The following is a 16,306-nucleotide window of genomic DNA, read 5'->3' as shown; positions in this document are numbered from 1 at the left end:
CCACAATTAGCATCCCAAATATGGTCACATCAGGCTAATGGCCAGCATGGGGCGACTCTACTGGCTGCAAAAAGCAGTCAGATTGTATTGAAGTCTAGATCTTCTGACTTGATTTATTACCTCAGAAAATAATTATCTACCTCGGAGTTTATAGCCTAAATCTCTAGTTTTAACTCCTTACTTTAATACAGCATGATGTTTATTTTGTAAATTAGGGAATGTCGTTACTATGGCGAGCTGTCAATCAGGATAGAGGTGTAGTAATGTTTATCTATAGCACTGTTAACATTTAAATAGCTGTGAACTTGTTTTTGGGTGTTGTCCACGTTTTTGTGGTCTGTTGTACTAAAAGATACTCTTAAATTAACTTAAGTTAACTAGCCAGATGTGACCATATTTGGGATGCTAATTGTGGCTAGGGGGAAACGAGGCTTAAAACAAAATGTACTTACCAGGAGAAATGGAACAGCTGACTCCTTAGAGTATCTTTTAGTACAACTGAATGCTGAAGAAGACATTTTTAAGAGGCCAAAATATTGGTACAGTCAACTTTCATGGACTGAAAACACACAACTAAAGGGTCAAAGTTCGTAAACAGAATATAAAAACGTGGACAACACCCAAAAACAAGTTCACAGCTATTTAAATGTTAACAGTGCTATAGATAAACATTATTACACCTCTATCCTGATTGACAGCTCGCCATTGTAGCGACATTTCCTGCTTTATTGTCTATTTTACTCTAAATTGGACCAAAATTTACAAAATAAACACCATTCTGTATTAAAATAAAGAGTTGAAACTATATATTTAGGCCATAAACTCAGAGGTAGATACATGTTTTCTTAGGTAATAAATCAAGTCAGAAGATATAGACTTCTAGACAATCTAACTTCTTTTTGCAGCCAGTAGAGTCGCCCCCTGCTGGCCATTAGCCAGATGTGACCATATTTGGGATGCTAATTGTGGCTCGGGAAAACGAGGCTTAAAACAAAATGTACTTACCAGGAAAAATGGAACAGCTGACTCCTTAGAGTATCTTTTAGTACAACTGAAAGTAGAACAAGGCCATTTTAGGCTAACCAAAATGTTACAAACATGTATAACACCTAAATACAAGTTTACAGCTACTTAAATGTTAACAGTGCTATAGATAAACATTACTAAAATGTTACTATCCCGAATGACAGCTCGCAATTGAAACGTCATTTTCTGCTTTATCGTCTATTTCACTCTAAATAGGATCAATATTTATAAAATAAGCATCACGATATTAAAGTAAAGAGTTAAAACTAGAGATTTAGGTCATAAACTTAGAGGTAGAAACATGTTTTCTTAGGTAATAAATCAAGTCAGAAGATCTAGACTTCCATACAATCTAACTTCTTTTTGCAGCCAGTAGAGTCGCCCCCTGCTGGCCATTAGAAAGAATGCCTCACTTTTCCGAGCCGGAGGTTACGTCCACTTGTTTTCTCCACTCTTTGCTTCCACTGTCTTTCTGAAAACATTCTTTAAACTCATCCTGTGCTCTGATTGTTGCCATTGTAGAAGTCTTTTTGGACTTCACTCACTGTTCAGCTGCTTTGAAACACATTTATGTTCTATGTTTGAGTTTGTATTACTTGATAATTTGTCCACATTACAATATCTAGAATTTTATCCTGTATAAATGCAGGACTTTTGCAATGGCTCCAGCTTTATCTCACTTCACATGCATCTGTTCTGCTTCTTCTGCCATTGATTTGTTGCTCCACATTTCATTGGCACAAACTAACTTTATTAGTAACTCAATAAGTATTTATTATGGTATTTTGCATGTGACTCATTGAAGTTTCAGTCATTTGTTTTATTTGTTTAGTTTAATTTGAAATTGTTGCAGACAGATTTATGCTTTAAAGTGTCACTTTTTAGACTTAAATTCCCTTGTCAGCTATTCAACTTAATTATAACAGACATAAAAGTTTAAAATGGACGAAGGATGTCTCGGGATTATACAGATTGTTGTGGATATATATGAAAAAAATATATCAAAGCTTTTGACTTTAGATAAATATTTGGTTAGATGCACTGTAAATTAAAGTTAATATATTTACTGACACTCTTTTTGTAATGGTCCAATCACGTGGAATGCTTTTGCCGAAAGACTCTATAATATTAAAAAATATATATTTAAAAAAAACAAAAAACCTAAAAATAATTAAATAAAATATGATAGAAAAGTATCAGAAACTGTTAAAAAAACAGAATATAATAAAATAATAAATATAAAATATGGAATCGAATTAAAAAAATATAAGAAGCTATAAAACAATTGATTTAAGAAAAACATTAAATACATAAAATATAATTTAATAAATCATAATAAAAGTATAAATAGATGTGAGGAAAGTGCATAATATGAATATATTATTATTATTATTTATTTTTTGCACTTTTATTTAGAAAAAAAACATAAAAATAATTAAATAAAATATTATATAAAAGTATCAGAAGCTGTTAAAACAGAGAATATAATTAAATAATACATATAAAAATATATAAAATCGAATAAAAAGAAAAGAAAATAAGAAACTATAAAACAATCGATTTAAGAAAAACATTAAATACTAAATACATACAATAAATACATAAAATAGAATTTAATAAATCATAACAAAAGTATAAATAGATGTAAGGAAAGTGCACAATATGAATTTATATATATATCACTATAATATCTCTATTTTATTTATACTACTTTTTATTTAGTTCTTTAATGGCTGGTTGAATTTATAAATATTTGACATAAGAGACATTAAAAATGTTGTATGTAATTCGTCAAAGCTATGTATTGAAAAGTGCAGTTTTTTTTGCAAAAGACAAAAAAAAACATAAAAAGAATTAAATAAAATATGATATAAAAGTACTAGAAGCTGTTAAAACAGAATATAATTAAATAAAAAATATGAAATCAAATTAAAAAAAATATAAGAACAAAATATAAGAAGCTATAAAACAACCGATTTAAGAAAAAACTATTTATAAAATATAATTAAATAAATGTATTTATTTATTTTTAATTATACATATATTAATATTATTATTATCTTTGTTTTATTCAGACTATTTATATTTATTTATTTAGTTCTTGAATGGCTGCTTGAATTTATAAATATTTGACGTAAGAGACATTAAAATTGTTGTAAAAAAAATATAAAAAAAATAAAATGTAAAAAAGTGTCACTATAAAGTCATTTTAACTGCAAAAGAAAACACTTTCTCAGCTTGAAGATTCAGTCCTGTTGGTTTTATTTTGCTGCTGCGTTATTTTCCTTACTCTCACTATTTTATTGCATGCAATTTCACAAAATTCTTGTTTAAAAATGCCCGATAAATCACCCCAAAATGTTTGCTTTTCCACCCGCTGCCTGCTCTTCTCACTCTCTCATGTGTTTGCATTCATCTCGTCTGTCTGTTTGTATGATTCACTATTTCTGACACGAGCCGACTTGTGAGCAGGCGCGGCAGTGACACTGTGGTGTTTGTGTTTGTGTTTGCCATTCCAGTTTGCTTGGACCCATGTGACCCTGTTGATTGTGGTAACTCAGTCCCACCTTGTCATTCAGAACCTGTTTGAAGGAATGATCTGGTAAGCAGACGGCTCAGAGGAAAAAAAAAAACATGTCTTGTTGTCTCTGACTGTCGCTGCACGTGTCGTGTCGTCGCAAGTGTCTTCTCACTGTTGTGGTGCTCTTCATGCAGCGACCCGAGGCAACAAGTCATCAAATACAAGTCTTCATACAAATAAAGCATATTCTGTTTTAATCAGAAAAGTATTTACAGGTGCATCTCAGTAAATTAGAATATGATGAAAAGTCCATTTCAGTAGTTCAAGTCAAACGGCTCCAACCAAGTATTGAGTCATATAGATCAGTAGTTCTCAACCTTTTTGAGTCGCGACCCCCAATTTAACATGCATGTTATCTGTGACCCCCACTCACTGAACACAATCTCACACGCACAGTTCAGATCACCCAAAAAAGAAACAAAATAACAAAAAAAAGTAAACACAATGACCAAAAAAGACACATAATGACCAGAAAAGACACAAAATGACCAAAAAAAGACACAAAATGACCAAAAAAAAGACACAAATTGACCAAAAAAGACACAAATTGACCAAAAAAGACACAAAATGACTAAAAAAAGACACAAAATTACCAAAAAAGGAAACGAAATGACGAAAAAAGACACAAAATGACGAAAAAAGACACAAATTGACCACAAAATGACCAAAAAAAGACACAAAATGACTAAAAAGACACAAATGACTAAAAAACACACGAAATGACCAAAAAAGGGGAAAAAATGATCAAAAAAGACACAAATTGACCAAAAAAAAATACAAAAAATGACAAAAAAAAGACACAAAATGACAAAAAAAAAGACACAAAATGACAAAAAAAAAAGACACAAAATGACAAAAAAACCCCCACAAAATGACAAAAAAAAAACATTAAGTGACCAAAAAGACTAAAACACATGAACACATGAACACTTTAACACAGTGGAGACAGAGCTGACTTCCAAAATGATTTGGCGACCCCCAGAAATCATCTTGCGACCCCAATTGGGGTCCCGACCCCAAGGTTGAGAACAGCTGATATAGATAACCCTTTATCAGGCAAAGAACTATATTTGGTAACTTCAGGTAATATTTCGAGAAAAAAATTGCAAATTTACTAGATTAAAGTGGCAAATCTACAAGAAAAAAGTCGCAGATTTAAGAGATTTAAAGTGGCAAATCTGTGCAAAAAAAGTCGCAGATTTGCGAGAAAAAAGTGGGGAAAAAAGCAACTTTTTTCTCCCAGATTCACCACTTTAACCCTTAATAGGACACTCATTGAAATACTTGCAAATTCCAAATGTCAACCCTAGAGAATATTGGAGGATATTACATACAGCCAGAATAATATTTTGAGAAAAAAGTTTACAAGATTAAAGTGGCAAATCTACGAGAAAAAAATGCAGATTTGAGATTTAAAGTGGACATAAACTTTTTTATGATATTCCAATTTATTGAGATGCACCTGTAGATTAGAAGTGATTCAGTCAACTAGATTAATAATAATAATGAACTTTTTTGTAGTTTTAAATTCATAGTTGTACAGACACATTTTCCAGAATTGATCATATTTCAGAGTATGAATGTTTAACTCTCTGTTTCACCTTTTAACACAGTGGATCTCTGTTTGTTTCCAGGTTTATTGTCCCGATCTCTATTGTGATCTGCAACGACATCATGGCTTATCTGTTTGGATTCTTCTTTGGAAGGACTCCACTGATCAAGGTAATTCACTTCCTGCCTGACGTTCTTCTCCTTTTAGGGGTTTTACATCACATATAGAAGCTTTACTGTTGTTTATCAGAAGAGTATGTTAACGCATCAACACATCAGCATCAGTTGAGAATCATCTGTCTTCACAATCGTGAAAATACATAAAAATTAGTTATTTATTTATCATTTTATGAGGTTTGAAAAATGACATTACATTCAAGGCATCTATTGAGGTTTTCACATGAGAGGTTGGATAGAAGTCAGCAGCCTTTGGTTCTGCTACTCTTCTGTTACCTTTACAGGTTAGCTATTCACGGATTCCAAGTAATGCGTTTGAGTCGCACAACTGGAGGTTCTGACCAGTCGGCGCCCTGTGAGGAGCTACTGGCTGTTTGTTTCTAAGATTACTTTATTAAAAGGGTTATTTAGAGCAGTAGTTCTCAACCTTTTTGAGTCGCGACCCCCAATTTAACATGCATGTTGTCCGTGACCCCCGCTCACTGAACACAATCTCACACGCACAGTTCAGATCACCCAAAAAAGACACAAATTGACCAAAAAAGGGAAACAAAATGACCAAAAAAGACACAAATTGACCACAAAAGATAAAAAAAGCCACAAAATGACCAAAAGAGACACAAAATGACCCAAAAAAGAAACAAAATGACCCAAAAAAGAAACAAAATGACCAAAAAGACACAAAAAAGATACAAAATGACCAAAAAAGACACACAATTTACCCCAAAATGATAAAAAAAAACACACAAAATGACAAAAAACACACAAATTGACAAAAAAAAGACATTAAGTGACCAAAAAGACTAAAACACTTTAACACAGTGGAGACAGAGCTGACTTCCAAAATGATTTGGCGACCCCCAGAAATCATCTCGCGACCCCAATTGGGGTCCCGACCCCAAGGTTGAGAACAGCTGATTTAGAGCATACAATAGCATTAGTTATATCAGAATCTGGAGTATTTCAGATTCCATTAAAAGAGTGTGATAAGATAAGATAAGATAAGATATACTTTATTCATCCCAGCAGATAAATTTAGGTGTTCCAGCAGCCAACACACAACACAACACAACACAACACAACACAGCACAACACATGTATACGTATATATTCCACCTATACAGAACATGAGCCCACAATACATAGCCTAGTACAGAGGAAGGTGAATGGATGGTCCATGTGCATTAGTAGCTGTTTCTCATAGATAACAGTTACAGCAAGTGTGCAAATATACAGGTGTGTAAATAAACAGGTGTGTAAATAAACAGGTGTGCAAATATACAGGTGTGTAAATAAACAGGTGTGTAAATAAACAGGTGTGCAAATATACAGGTGTGTAAATAAACAGGTGTGCAAATATACAGGTGTGTAAATAAACAGGTGTGCAAATATACAGGTGTGTAAATAAACAGGTGTGCAAATATACAGGTGTGTAAATAAACAGGTGTGCAAATATACAGGTGTGTAAATAAACAGGTGTGCAAATATACATGTGCAAAAATACAGTTTGATGTATACATAGAGTATAAGCAGCTTAAGCTTAAGTTTAAATAAATATTCTTCTGTCCTTACTAAAAGGGGAGTCATTATAAAGTGCAACTGCATTAGGTCAAAAAGTATTCTTAAATCTGTCCTTTTTGCAGCTTAGCTGCCGTAGCCTCCAACTAAAAACATCCAATCACCTGCCAGGTTTTTCCCCCTTTTCCAAACTTCTCAGATGGTTCTGTGTAACAAACAATCTGGCAGCATCAGGTTAACTCTGCTGAAAAAATGCATTGATTTGCTTGCTTAGATTTGCAATGAGTTGCTGCCACATGTGAAGGAGTTAAAATAATAATAATTTAAATGTATATTGCACCTTTCAAGAAACCCAAGGACGCTTTACATTACAATACAAAGGATGACTAAAAAAATTGGGCACTGATTGCGGGTTTAGTGAGTTGAAAATGTCCAATGAGGCAGCATAGTTTGGTGCGCACCAAATTAAAAACTTTTGGGGCTCAGTTCAACTCTGGGACTCCTGATAAAAACCTGAAATGCTGCCTCCTTGGACATTCTCAAAAAACTTCTCAAGCACCATCTCTCTTCACAAACTAAAAGTAAGCCGGGTACGGCCTCAGGAAAAACAACAAAAATGCTGACGGCCCGCTGGCTAAATATCAATACTTGGTGGCCATGAATTGATATAATATTGCTGGGCAAAATATCACGATACTATGCTGTATCGATTTTTTTCTTCCCACCTCTAATAGAAGTGAGATAGTTTGTGTTGAAAGGAGCCAGTTGAGGTAGAAAACACACAGTTAGATCAGATAATTTATATTTCTACTCGTCTGGATCTCAGCAGCTGTGTGTGTGTGTGTGTGTGTGTGTGTGTGTGTGTGTGTGTGTGTGATTTTACATATTTTTGTGTCTTTTTGTGTCTTTTCTGTGTCTTCTTTTTGTCTTTTTGTGTCTTCTTTTGTGTCTTTTCATTGTCTTCTTTTGGTCTTTTTTGTGTCTTTTTTTATCTTTTCTGTGTCTTTTCTGTGTCTTTTTTGTCTTTTTTGTGTCTTTTTTGTCTTTTTGTGTCTTTTCATTGTCTTCTTTTGTGTCTTTTTTGTCTTTTGTGTGTGTGTGTGTGTGTGTGTGTGTGTGTGTGTGTGTGTGATTTTACATATTTTTGTGTCTTGTTTGTGTCTTTTCTGTGTCTTCTTTTGGTCTTTTTGTCTTTTTTGTCTTTTTTTGTGTCTTCAGTGTCTTCTTTTGGTCTTTTTGTGTCTTTTTGTGTCTTTTCATTGTCTTCTTTTGGTCTTTTTGTCTTCTTTTGGTCTTTTTTGTCTTTTTGTGTCTTTTTTGTGTCTTTTTTGTGTCTTTTCATTGTCTTCTTTTGGTCTTTTTGTCTTCTTTTGGTCTTTTTGGTCTTTTTTGTGTCTTTTTTGTCTTTTTGTGTCTTTTCTGTGTCTTCTTTTGGTCTTTTTTGTCTTTTTTTGTGTCTTTTTTGTCTTTTTGTGTCTTTTCATTGTCTTCTTTTGTGTCTTTTTTGTCTTTTGTGTGTGTGTGTGTGATTTTACATATTTTTGTGTCTTGTTTGTGTCTTTTCTGTGTCTTCTTTTGGTCTTTTTGTCTTTTTTGTGTCTTCAGTGTCTTCTTTTGGTCTTTTTGTGTCTTTTTTGTCTTTTTGTGTCTTCTTTTGTGTCTTTTTGTGTCTTCAGTGTCTTCTTTTGGTCTTTTTTGTCTTTTGGTGTCTTTTTTGTGTCTTTTCATTGTCTTCTTTTGGTCTTTTTTGTGTCTTTTTTTAATCTTTTTTGTGTCTTTTCTGTGTCTTCTTTTGGTCTTTTTTTGTCTTTTTTGTGTCTTTTTTGTCTTTTTTGTGTCTTTTTTGTCTTTTTGTGTCTTTTCTGTGTCTTCTTTTGGTCTTTTTTTTGTCTTTTTTGTGTCTTTTTTGTCTTTTTTTGTGTCTTTTTTGTCTTTTTGTGTGTGTGTGTGTGTGTGTGTGGCTCCAGTGAAAGCCTGGGCAAATACCTCTTAACACTGAGCCAAATAAATGTCTGAAAACCAAATGGATGGATGGAGTTTGTTTGGCTCCATATATTCTCCTCCACAGCATCATCTGGTGGCATCTCTGCTGTTTAACATCCCATCAGCTCTGAGTCGACTGGCAGCTTCTCACTGTTGAGAAATAACTCTCTATCAGTCCTGTAAGAGAGGAAGTCTTTCAGTAATTAACCCATTAACACTGCAGGGTCCAACTCCACTCTTAAAGAGTCCATTTATGTTGCTTCCAACTCCTGAACTCCACCAGATAAACAGGAATAAGTGTGTTAAAGAGACTGGAGGACGTTTCTGCAGAGCATCAATCAGCCGCAGCAACACAAGACACATTCAGTTAACTCACAGCAGGAAGAAAAGAGGTTTATTTAACATCACATGGACTCTGTGGCCACCATGATGTCATCATGATGTGAAAGAGCCTCTGTTTCTGTTTGTGACCCTGCAGCTTTCACCCAAGAAGACCTGGGAGGGATTCATCGGAGGATACTTCGCCACGGTGGTCTTTGGCTTCATCGTGAGTTCACTTTATTTGCTTTAACTTCCTCCTTCACATGCTCTGTCTATCCCTTTAATAGGACACTCATTGAAATACTTGCAAATTCCAAATTTCAACCCTAGAGAATATTGGAGGATATTACATACAGCCAGAATGTGTTAAAAAAATATGAAATCGAATTAAAAAAAATATAAGAAGCTATAATCACGTGGAATGCTTTTGCTGAAAGATTCTATAATATAAAAAATAAATAAATAAATATATATATATATATATATATACTTAAAAAAACATAAAAAGAATAAAACAAAATATTATATAAAACTATCAGAAGCTGTTAAAACACAGAATATAATAAAATAATAAATATAAAAAAATATGAAATCGAATTTAAAAAAATATAAGAAGCTATAAAACAATTGATTTAAGAAAAACATTAAATACATAAAATATAATTAAATAAATCATAATAAAAGTATAAATATATGTGAGGAAAGTGCATAATATGAATATATTATTATTATTATTTTTTTTTTTGCACTTTTATTTTAAGTAAAAAAAAAAACAACAACATACAGACCCGGGGGAAGGGGGGAAAATTTTGAGAAAAAAGTTTACGAGGTTAAAGTGGCAAATTTACGAGAAAAAATGCTCAGATTTATGAGATTTAAAGTGGTGAATCTGCGAGAAAAAAGTTGTTTTTTCACACTTTTTTCTTGTAAATCTGCAACTTTTTTCGTGCAGATTCACCACTTTAAATCTCTTAAATCTGTGACTTTTTTTCTTGTAGATTTGCCACTTTAATCTAGTAAATTTGCAACTTTTTTCTGTTTATTTACGCTGATAATATAATAATATATCAATATTATGATCAACCAATATATCTATGGGGCTCTAATATGTCCAGACCTCAGTGGGTTTAAAAACTAAAATTATTCAAAATGCATATTAAAACATTTGTCAGCTGTTTATACCAAACTTTCATAAAACTCAGAAAGTTCTCACTATCATTAATACTCAGTCCTGTTTGATTTCAGTGATACAGAAGATAATAAATCACTTTTTTTTGTGTGTATTTAGTGCAAAAAGTACATGTTTCATGCTGTTTTTTCTCCTGTAATGCATGCTCAATGACCCTGAGTGCACTATAAATATATATATTAATAAAGTTTAATTCTGATCTTTCTTTGTGTCCTGTGTCAGCTGGCCTACCTGCTGTCTCAGTTCCAGAACTTTGTTTGTCCCGTGGGCTTCAACAGTGAGACCAACGGCTTCACGGTGGAGTGTGAACCCTCCGATATCTTCGTCATGCAGGAGTACACGCTGCCTGCTGTGCTGCAGAACGTAATCAGATGGGTAAGACTGTTCATCCCTTTAAATTAAAATATTTAGAAATATAAATAAACTGAGACCAGTTTAAATAACCTGAACACTTATAATATACTCGATGTTTAGTTATTGGAAAAATATGGTTTACAGGTGCATCTCAATGCTTCAGGATCAATCAGGAGTAGGGTTGTCAAAAGTATCAATACTCAAAAAGTATCGATACTAAAATGTTGTATCCTACGGAAGCCCTGAACCGCAAGTGAAGAAATTTTTTTGGAGACGTTATCTTGTCTATATTAATATATTTTTTTTTTTTACATAGGTGTGTTATCTTGAAATAACGAGATATGATCTCGAAAAAATTAGATAATATCTGAAGAAAAAAAAAATTTGGAAGATTTTTTTTTTTTTTTAATATTTTTTTTTTTACATATGTGTATTATCTCGAAATAATGAGATATTGTCTTGAAATAACGAGAAATGATCTCGAAATAACAAGATAACATCTCAAAAAAAAATTTCTTCACTTGCGGTTCAGGGCTTCCGTAGTATCTGGATACAATATTAAAAAAAAAAATTCCTTTTTTTTCTTCTTTCTGTTTTTATTATAAATATTTAACCTGTGGTTCTGTTAATTTTTTTATTTTATTTATTATTAATTTAAACAAAACACAACATAAGTCACCAATGGACAAACAGTAAAAAAAAAAAAATAAAATAAAAAAAAGAACAACAAAAAATCACAAAACCAACCTAAATAAATAAATAAAACAACAATAATAAATAAGAACTTTAACACATGAAATAACATTAAAACTAAACTAGACACAAACAAACATCAAACATAATTACCACATAAAACATACAGTATAACAGTAAACTTAATAACCTAAGAGAAAATATTCTGTTCTGTTCATTTTTACATGTTGCATTTTTCTTGTTAATAAAAATATTTCTGTTAAATTTTGGGGTCTTTGTTTTTATCTTTGTGGTATCGAAAATGGTATCGAGTATCGGTATCGAGTTGAACATTTTAGTATGGTGACAACCCTAATCAGGAGAGAGAAGATCAGAGTGACTTTAAGTTAATTCAGTGTTTCTCCTGGTTTCTCCTCCAGAAAACGGTGACCCTGTACCCGTTCCAGATCCACAGCATCTTCCTCTCGTCCTTCGGTTCTCTCATCGGGCCGTTCGGTGGATTCTTCGCCAGCGGCTTCAAGCGAGCCTTCAAAATAAAAGTAAACAACATCTCAGTTTCTCTTCCTACAGTCCGGACCTCTGATCTACTTTCTTTAATTTGGGGATATTATTAGTTATGAGACCAAACCACTAAACCTCCTTTTTTTCATATCTATATAACTTTATTGACACGTTGCCGTGGATACGCATTGTTCTGCTTCTCTCCTGATGACGGCTCGCCTTGTTAGTGACCTGTCAATCAAAGGTAGCCCCGCCCCCAAATCATACGATTCTTTATCTTCTATTTTCTTCTAAACGTTCCATTATTTACACTATTAACATCAGATTGTCTTGAAGAAGATGTTTTACTAGTGATTGAGACCATAGTGTTGTCCTAAAAAACATTTCTGAGCTAATAAAGCTTTTGTCATTTTGCATTGAAATGAATGGACAGAAATGTTTTTGCAGCCAAACTTAGCGCCCCCTGCTGGAATTTTTGGTAGAATGCAGCTTAAATCACTTCCTGGTTTGCCTCCCTGCACCAGTCTGCAAATGAATCACGTGAAATCGGCGCCTCAGCCGTTTCCAATCAGTGTCGTCTAGTCACTAGCGGCTCAGAAAGAACCGAGCCGAGGCGGAGGGAAACTCACTAGAGGGAAAACTAAATAATGGAATTGTGCCTATAAAGTATCATTTTGTTGTTTTAGCATCTTCTTTTAGAATCACTTTTTTTCAGGATTTATCAGCTCATTATTTTCCATTTTATCAACAAGTTAGTGGTTAATATCTTTCACTATTTTAACACTGAGTAGAATGCACTTGTCTGGAGCTCTCAGACACACAGAGGAGGTTAAAGGAAACATTTGAATAAGCAGTAAACTGGTTGGACCACTTCAGCTGGAGTGAGGAGCAAAGATTTGACTTAAAGTGACAGGAAGCTGAGCGACGCTGGGTTTAATCCGCCACACTGCAGCAGACAGTCCTTCCTGCAGGCTGAGGAGGAAACTGCAGCGTAATGCTGTCACCACTGAGCTCCACCAGTGCTCCACCAGTGCTCCACCAGTGCTCCCAGCTCTGTCTGGAGGAGCTCCCAGCTGTGCAGAGTCATCTCTCCACCAGCTGAGCCACTTCATAGTGACGCTGCACGAGTCTGACAGGGAATTAATGCACATCACAGCATTTAAACACCAGAATAGAAACCGACTGTACCTGAGCTCTGATTTATTACCTGTGATTTATTACCTCTGTGTTATTACCTCTGTGTTATTACCTCTGTGTTATTACCTCTGTGTTATAACCTCTGTGTTGTCCTGCAGGACTTTGCTAACACCATCCCGGGACACGGAGGCATCATGGACCGCTTCGACTGTCAGTACCTGATGGCCACGTTCACTCACGTCTACATCGCCAGCTTCATCAGGTGAGGAGAGAACAAATCTAAAACTTTATCTTAGCACGTTACTTCCTGTTTGTATTTGATATGGGGAATGGGATAATTAATCAATGCTCACTTGGAATTTTAAATCGATCTGTGTATTTTTTAACCCTTAATAGAGCACTAATTGAGTACTTGCAAATTCTAATTTGGTAATATTTTGAGAAAAAAAAATTACGAGATTAAAGTGGCAAATCTACAAGAAAAAAATGCGGAGGTTTATGAGATTTAAAGTGGTGAATCTGCAAGAAAAAAAGTTATTTTTTCTCGTAAATCTGCGACTTTTTTCACACAGATTTGCCACTTTAAATCTCTTAAATCTGCACATTTTTTTCTTGTAGATTTGCCACTTTAATCTAGTAAATTTGCAACTTTTTTCTCTAAATATTACAAATCCATGTGGTTATACGACCTCACAGAGAGACATGGGAACCATTTAGATATCCACTGAAGTTACCAAATATAGTTCTTCACCCAATAAAGGGTTAAGCTTTTTGCGATATGGTGAGTATTGCAATACAATATATTGAGATTTAACTGTTTAACTGCATTCTGTGTCCATAAAAATAATTCATTCATTTTTGCGTAGTTAATTACTCTTAATTAACGCGTTAAAGTCCCGGCCCTAGTTAATCCATATATACTGTGTGTGTGTTGCAGGGGGCCTAACCCGAGCAAAGTGCTGCAGCAGCTCCTGATGCTTCAACCTGAACAGCAGCTCAGCATCTTCCACACGCTGCACGCCACGCTGAGGGAGCGCGGCATGCTGCCCCCCGCTGAGTGAAGCACCAGGGGGGACTGGAGAGAGTGTGTGGTGGGCTGGGAAGTCTGTGTAAGCATGCACACACACACACACACACACACACACAGACACACACTCTTGTAGGTCCGGCTGTTTGTTGTGTGATCCAAAGCGTCTCATCGTCATCCTGCGACTCTTCCTCCCACCAACCAGCTCAAACATCTCCACTGGTGACTCTCCAGACCACGTGGAATAATAATAAAAAAACCACAATAACAACAACAACAAAATAATAATAATAGGCGGCTTCGTTGCTTCCCACTTGGACCGGCACACATCATCTGAAAACACTTCCAGACTGCAGATAAAAGTCTTATTGAACTGAATAAACAGACTCCAAAGCACACAGACGCTGCCTGCTGGATGTGTGGACGGCTAAATGTTGCACTGAAACGGACTTCTGAAGCTTTTACCAGCATAAACTGGGCCCAACGTGTGGGGCAGGTGGACCGGAGCTGCAGCAGACGGACTGTTGGGACTTTCTCGTCTTTCTGGGGTTTTTGGTTTGGGGGCGGATGGACTTCCTGTCAGAATACTGTAGACATGTTTTATATACTATGCTCTAATATTTAATGGTCCTAACCTCACAGCATAACTAAACATGTAGCATGTACACCAGTCCTGCTAAACTAAGCCATGTTTATCCTCTTCCTCTTCTTCTTCCTCTTCTTCCTCAGCGTGAACTTTTAGCTTTTAGGTTTCTGTCTGAATCTAAGTAATGCTGCGTTCAATTGCACTCGGAACTCCGAAAGATCTGAGTTGGAGATTCCGGAACTCCGAAAGATCTGAGTTGGAGATTCCGGAACTCCGAAAGATCCGAGTCGGAGATTCCGGAACTCCGAAAGATCCGAGTTGGAGATTCCGGAACTCCGAAAGATCCGAGTTGGAGATTCCGGAAACTCCGAAAGATCCGAGTTGGAGATTCCGGAACTCCGAAAGATGCGAGTTGGAGATTCCGGAACTCCGAAAGATCCAAGTTGGAGATTCCGCAAATTAATGTTTGTTTGGATGTCTTTCGAGCATTTGAAAATGATTGTGGGGAAGCTGCCCCCGCGACCCGGCCCTGGATAATCGGCGGAAAATAGATGGAAGTAAATCAGCTAGCTGGTACAACATCCAGTTAAATGGTTGTGGAATAAATTTAGAGTGGAATTGTGTATTTCTGCAAATACTTAAGAGACAAAAATATAGTTAAATCTTATCAATTTCCTTGATATAATAAAAAGAAGTGCAGTATTACACCTTATAGACTAATGTAGTTTAAATATGGGACAAACTGTAATATTTTTTACACTTTTACTGTGTTTTTTCGTCCCTACTACGCTCACACATACTCTTTAATTGTTTATTGTTTATCGTTTATTGAATGGATCCCCATTAGCTGTTGCCTTGGCGACTGTTGTCTTCCTGGGGTCCCTAAAAAGACATAGAACATGACAAACAAACAACATAAACAAAAACGGTACATACAGAAAAAAAAAAAACTATAACAAATGAGATTAATACATACATGCCATACTGAAGAATCATCCGGCTACTGATAGAGAAGAGAAAAATAAATAAAGTAAGAAAATTAATAATTAACAGAGTATAAATACCACTACAAAGTAATCCTACACTTTTAGTAACAGAAATACTAAATTAAACAACACATAACGGACTAAATGTTGAAGATAAACTGACTATTTTCCACATATTTCCGACCTACTCGGGCTGAATTCCCGAGTCGGAATCCCGAGTTCCGAGTCCCCTTTTCCCACTCGGAGTTCGGATCTTTTTCCGAGTTCCGAGTGCACTTGAACGCAGCATTACTCGCACAATTAAAAGTCACCTCAGTGTGACTGTAGGCATGTTAACGCAGAAACTAGAGCATCAGCACCTCAAGTTACCGTCTTGTACATAAATATACTGAAATATATTTAGCTGAAGAAATACATAATACATACTATAATAACTACTCGTGTGACCTGCTGGGGAAAAAGAAAAAAAACAAACACTTTGAAGCTTTTAAGCTATGAGAAATGATATGCAAACATTTAGAGATGTAACTTATTTGTAGCCTTTAGCATGAACAAATTAGATTTTTATGAGGTAGAGATGTAGATTTGATCTGAGGTCGCTGCTTAAATACAGACGCTGAGCTGCAGGAACCTTTATGAGAGATCATTTAAATACTTTAAAGGAATAGTTTGACTT

General features: G+C 34.8%; 1 protein-coding gene across 1 annotated transcript in view; it reads left to right on the top strand.

Moving 5' to 3' along the window:
* Positions 1-15,369, top strand: part of cds1 (CDP-diacylglycerol synthase (phosphatidate cytidylyltransferase) 1) — a 59,663-nt gene extending 44,294 nt beyond the window's left edge. The window contains exons 7-13 of the mRNA XM_059337048.1: positions 3,546-3,628; positions 5,242-5,329; positions 9,315-9,383; positions 10,569-10,721; positions 11,813-11,932; positions 13,190-13,293; positions 13,969-15,369. Coding sequence (XP_059193031.1) covers positions 3,546-3,628; positions 5,242-5,329; positions 9,315-9,383; positions 10,569-10,721; positions 11,813-11,932; positions 13,190-13,293; positions 13,969-14,092 — 741 coding nt within the window. The 3' untranslated portion in view covers positions 14,093-15,369. The remainder of the gene's footprint in view (positions 1-3,545; positions 3,629-5,241; positions 5,330-9,314; positions 9,384-10,568; positions 10,722-11,812; positions 11,933-13,189; positions 13,294-13,968) is intronic.
* The last annotated feature ends 937 nt before the right edge of the window (positions 15,370-16,306 follow it).

This window comes from Centropristis striata, chromosome 7 (assembly GCF_030273125.1).
Source record: "Centropristis striata isolate RG_2023a ecotype Rhode Island chromosome 7, C.striata_1.0, whole genome shotgun sequence".
Classification (NCBI taxonomy): domain Eukaryota; kingdom Metazoa; phylum Chordata; class Actinopteri; order Perciformes; family Serranidae; genus Centropristis; species Centropristis striata.
The sequence above is the reverse complement of the archived record's forward strand: the minus strand, read 5'-3'. Positions and strand labels throughout refer to the sequence as shown.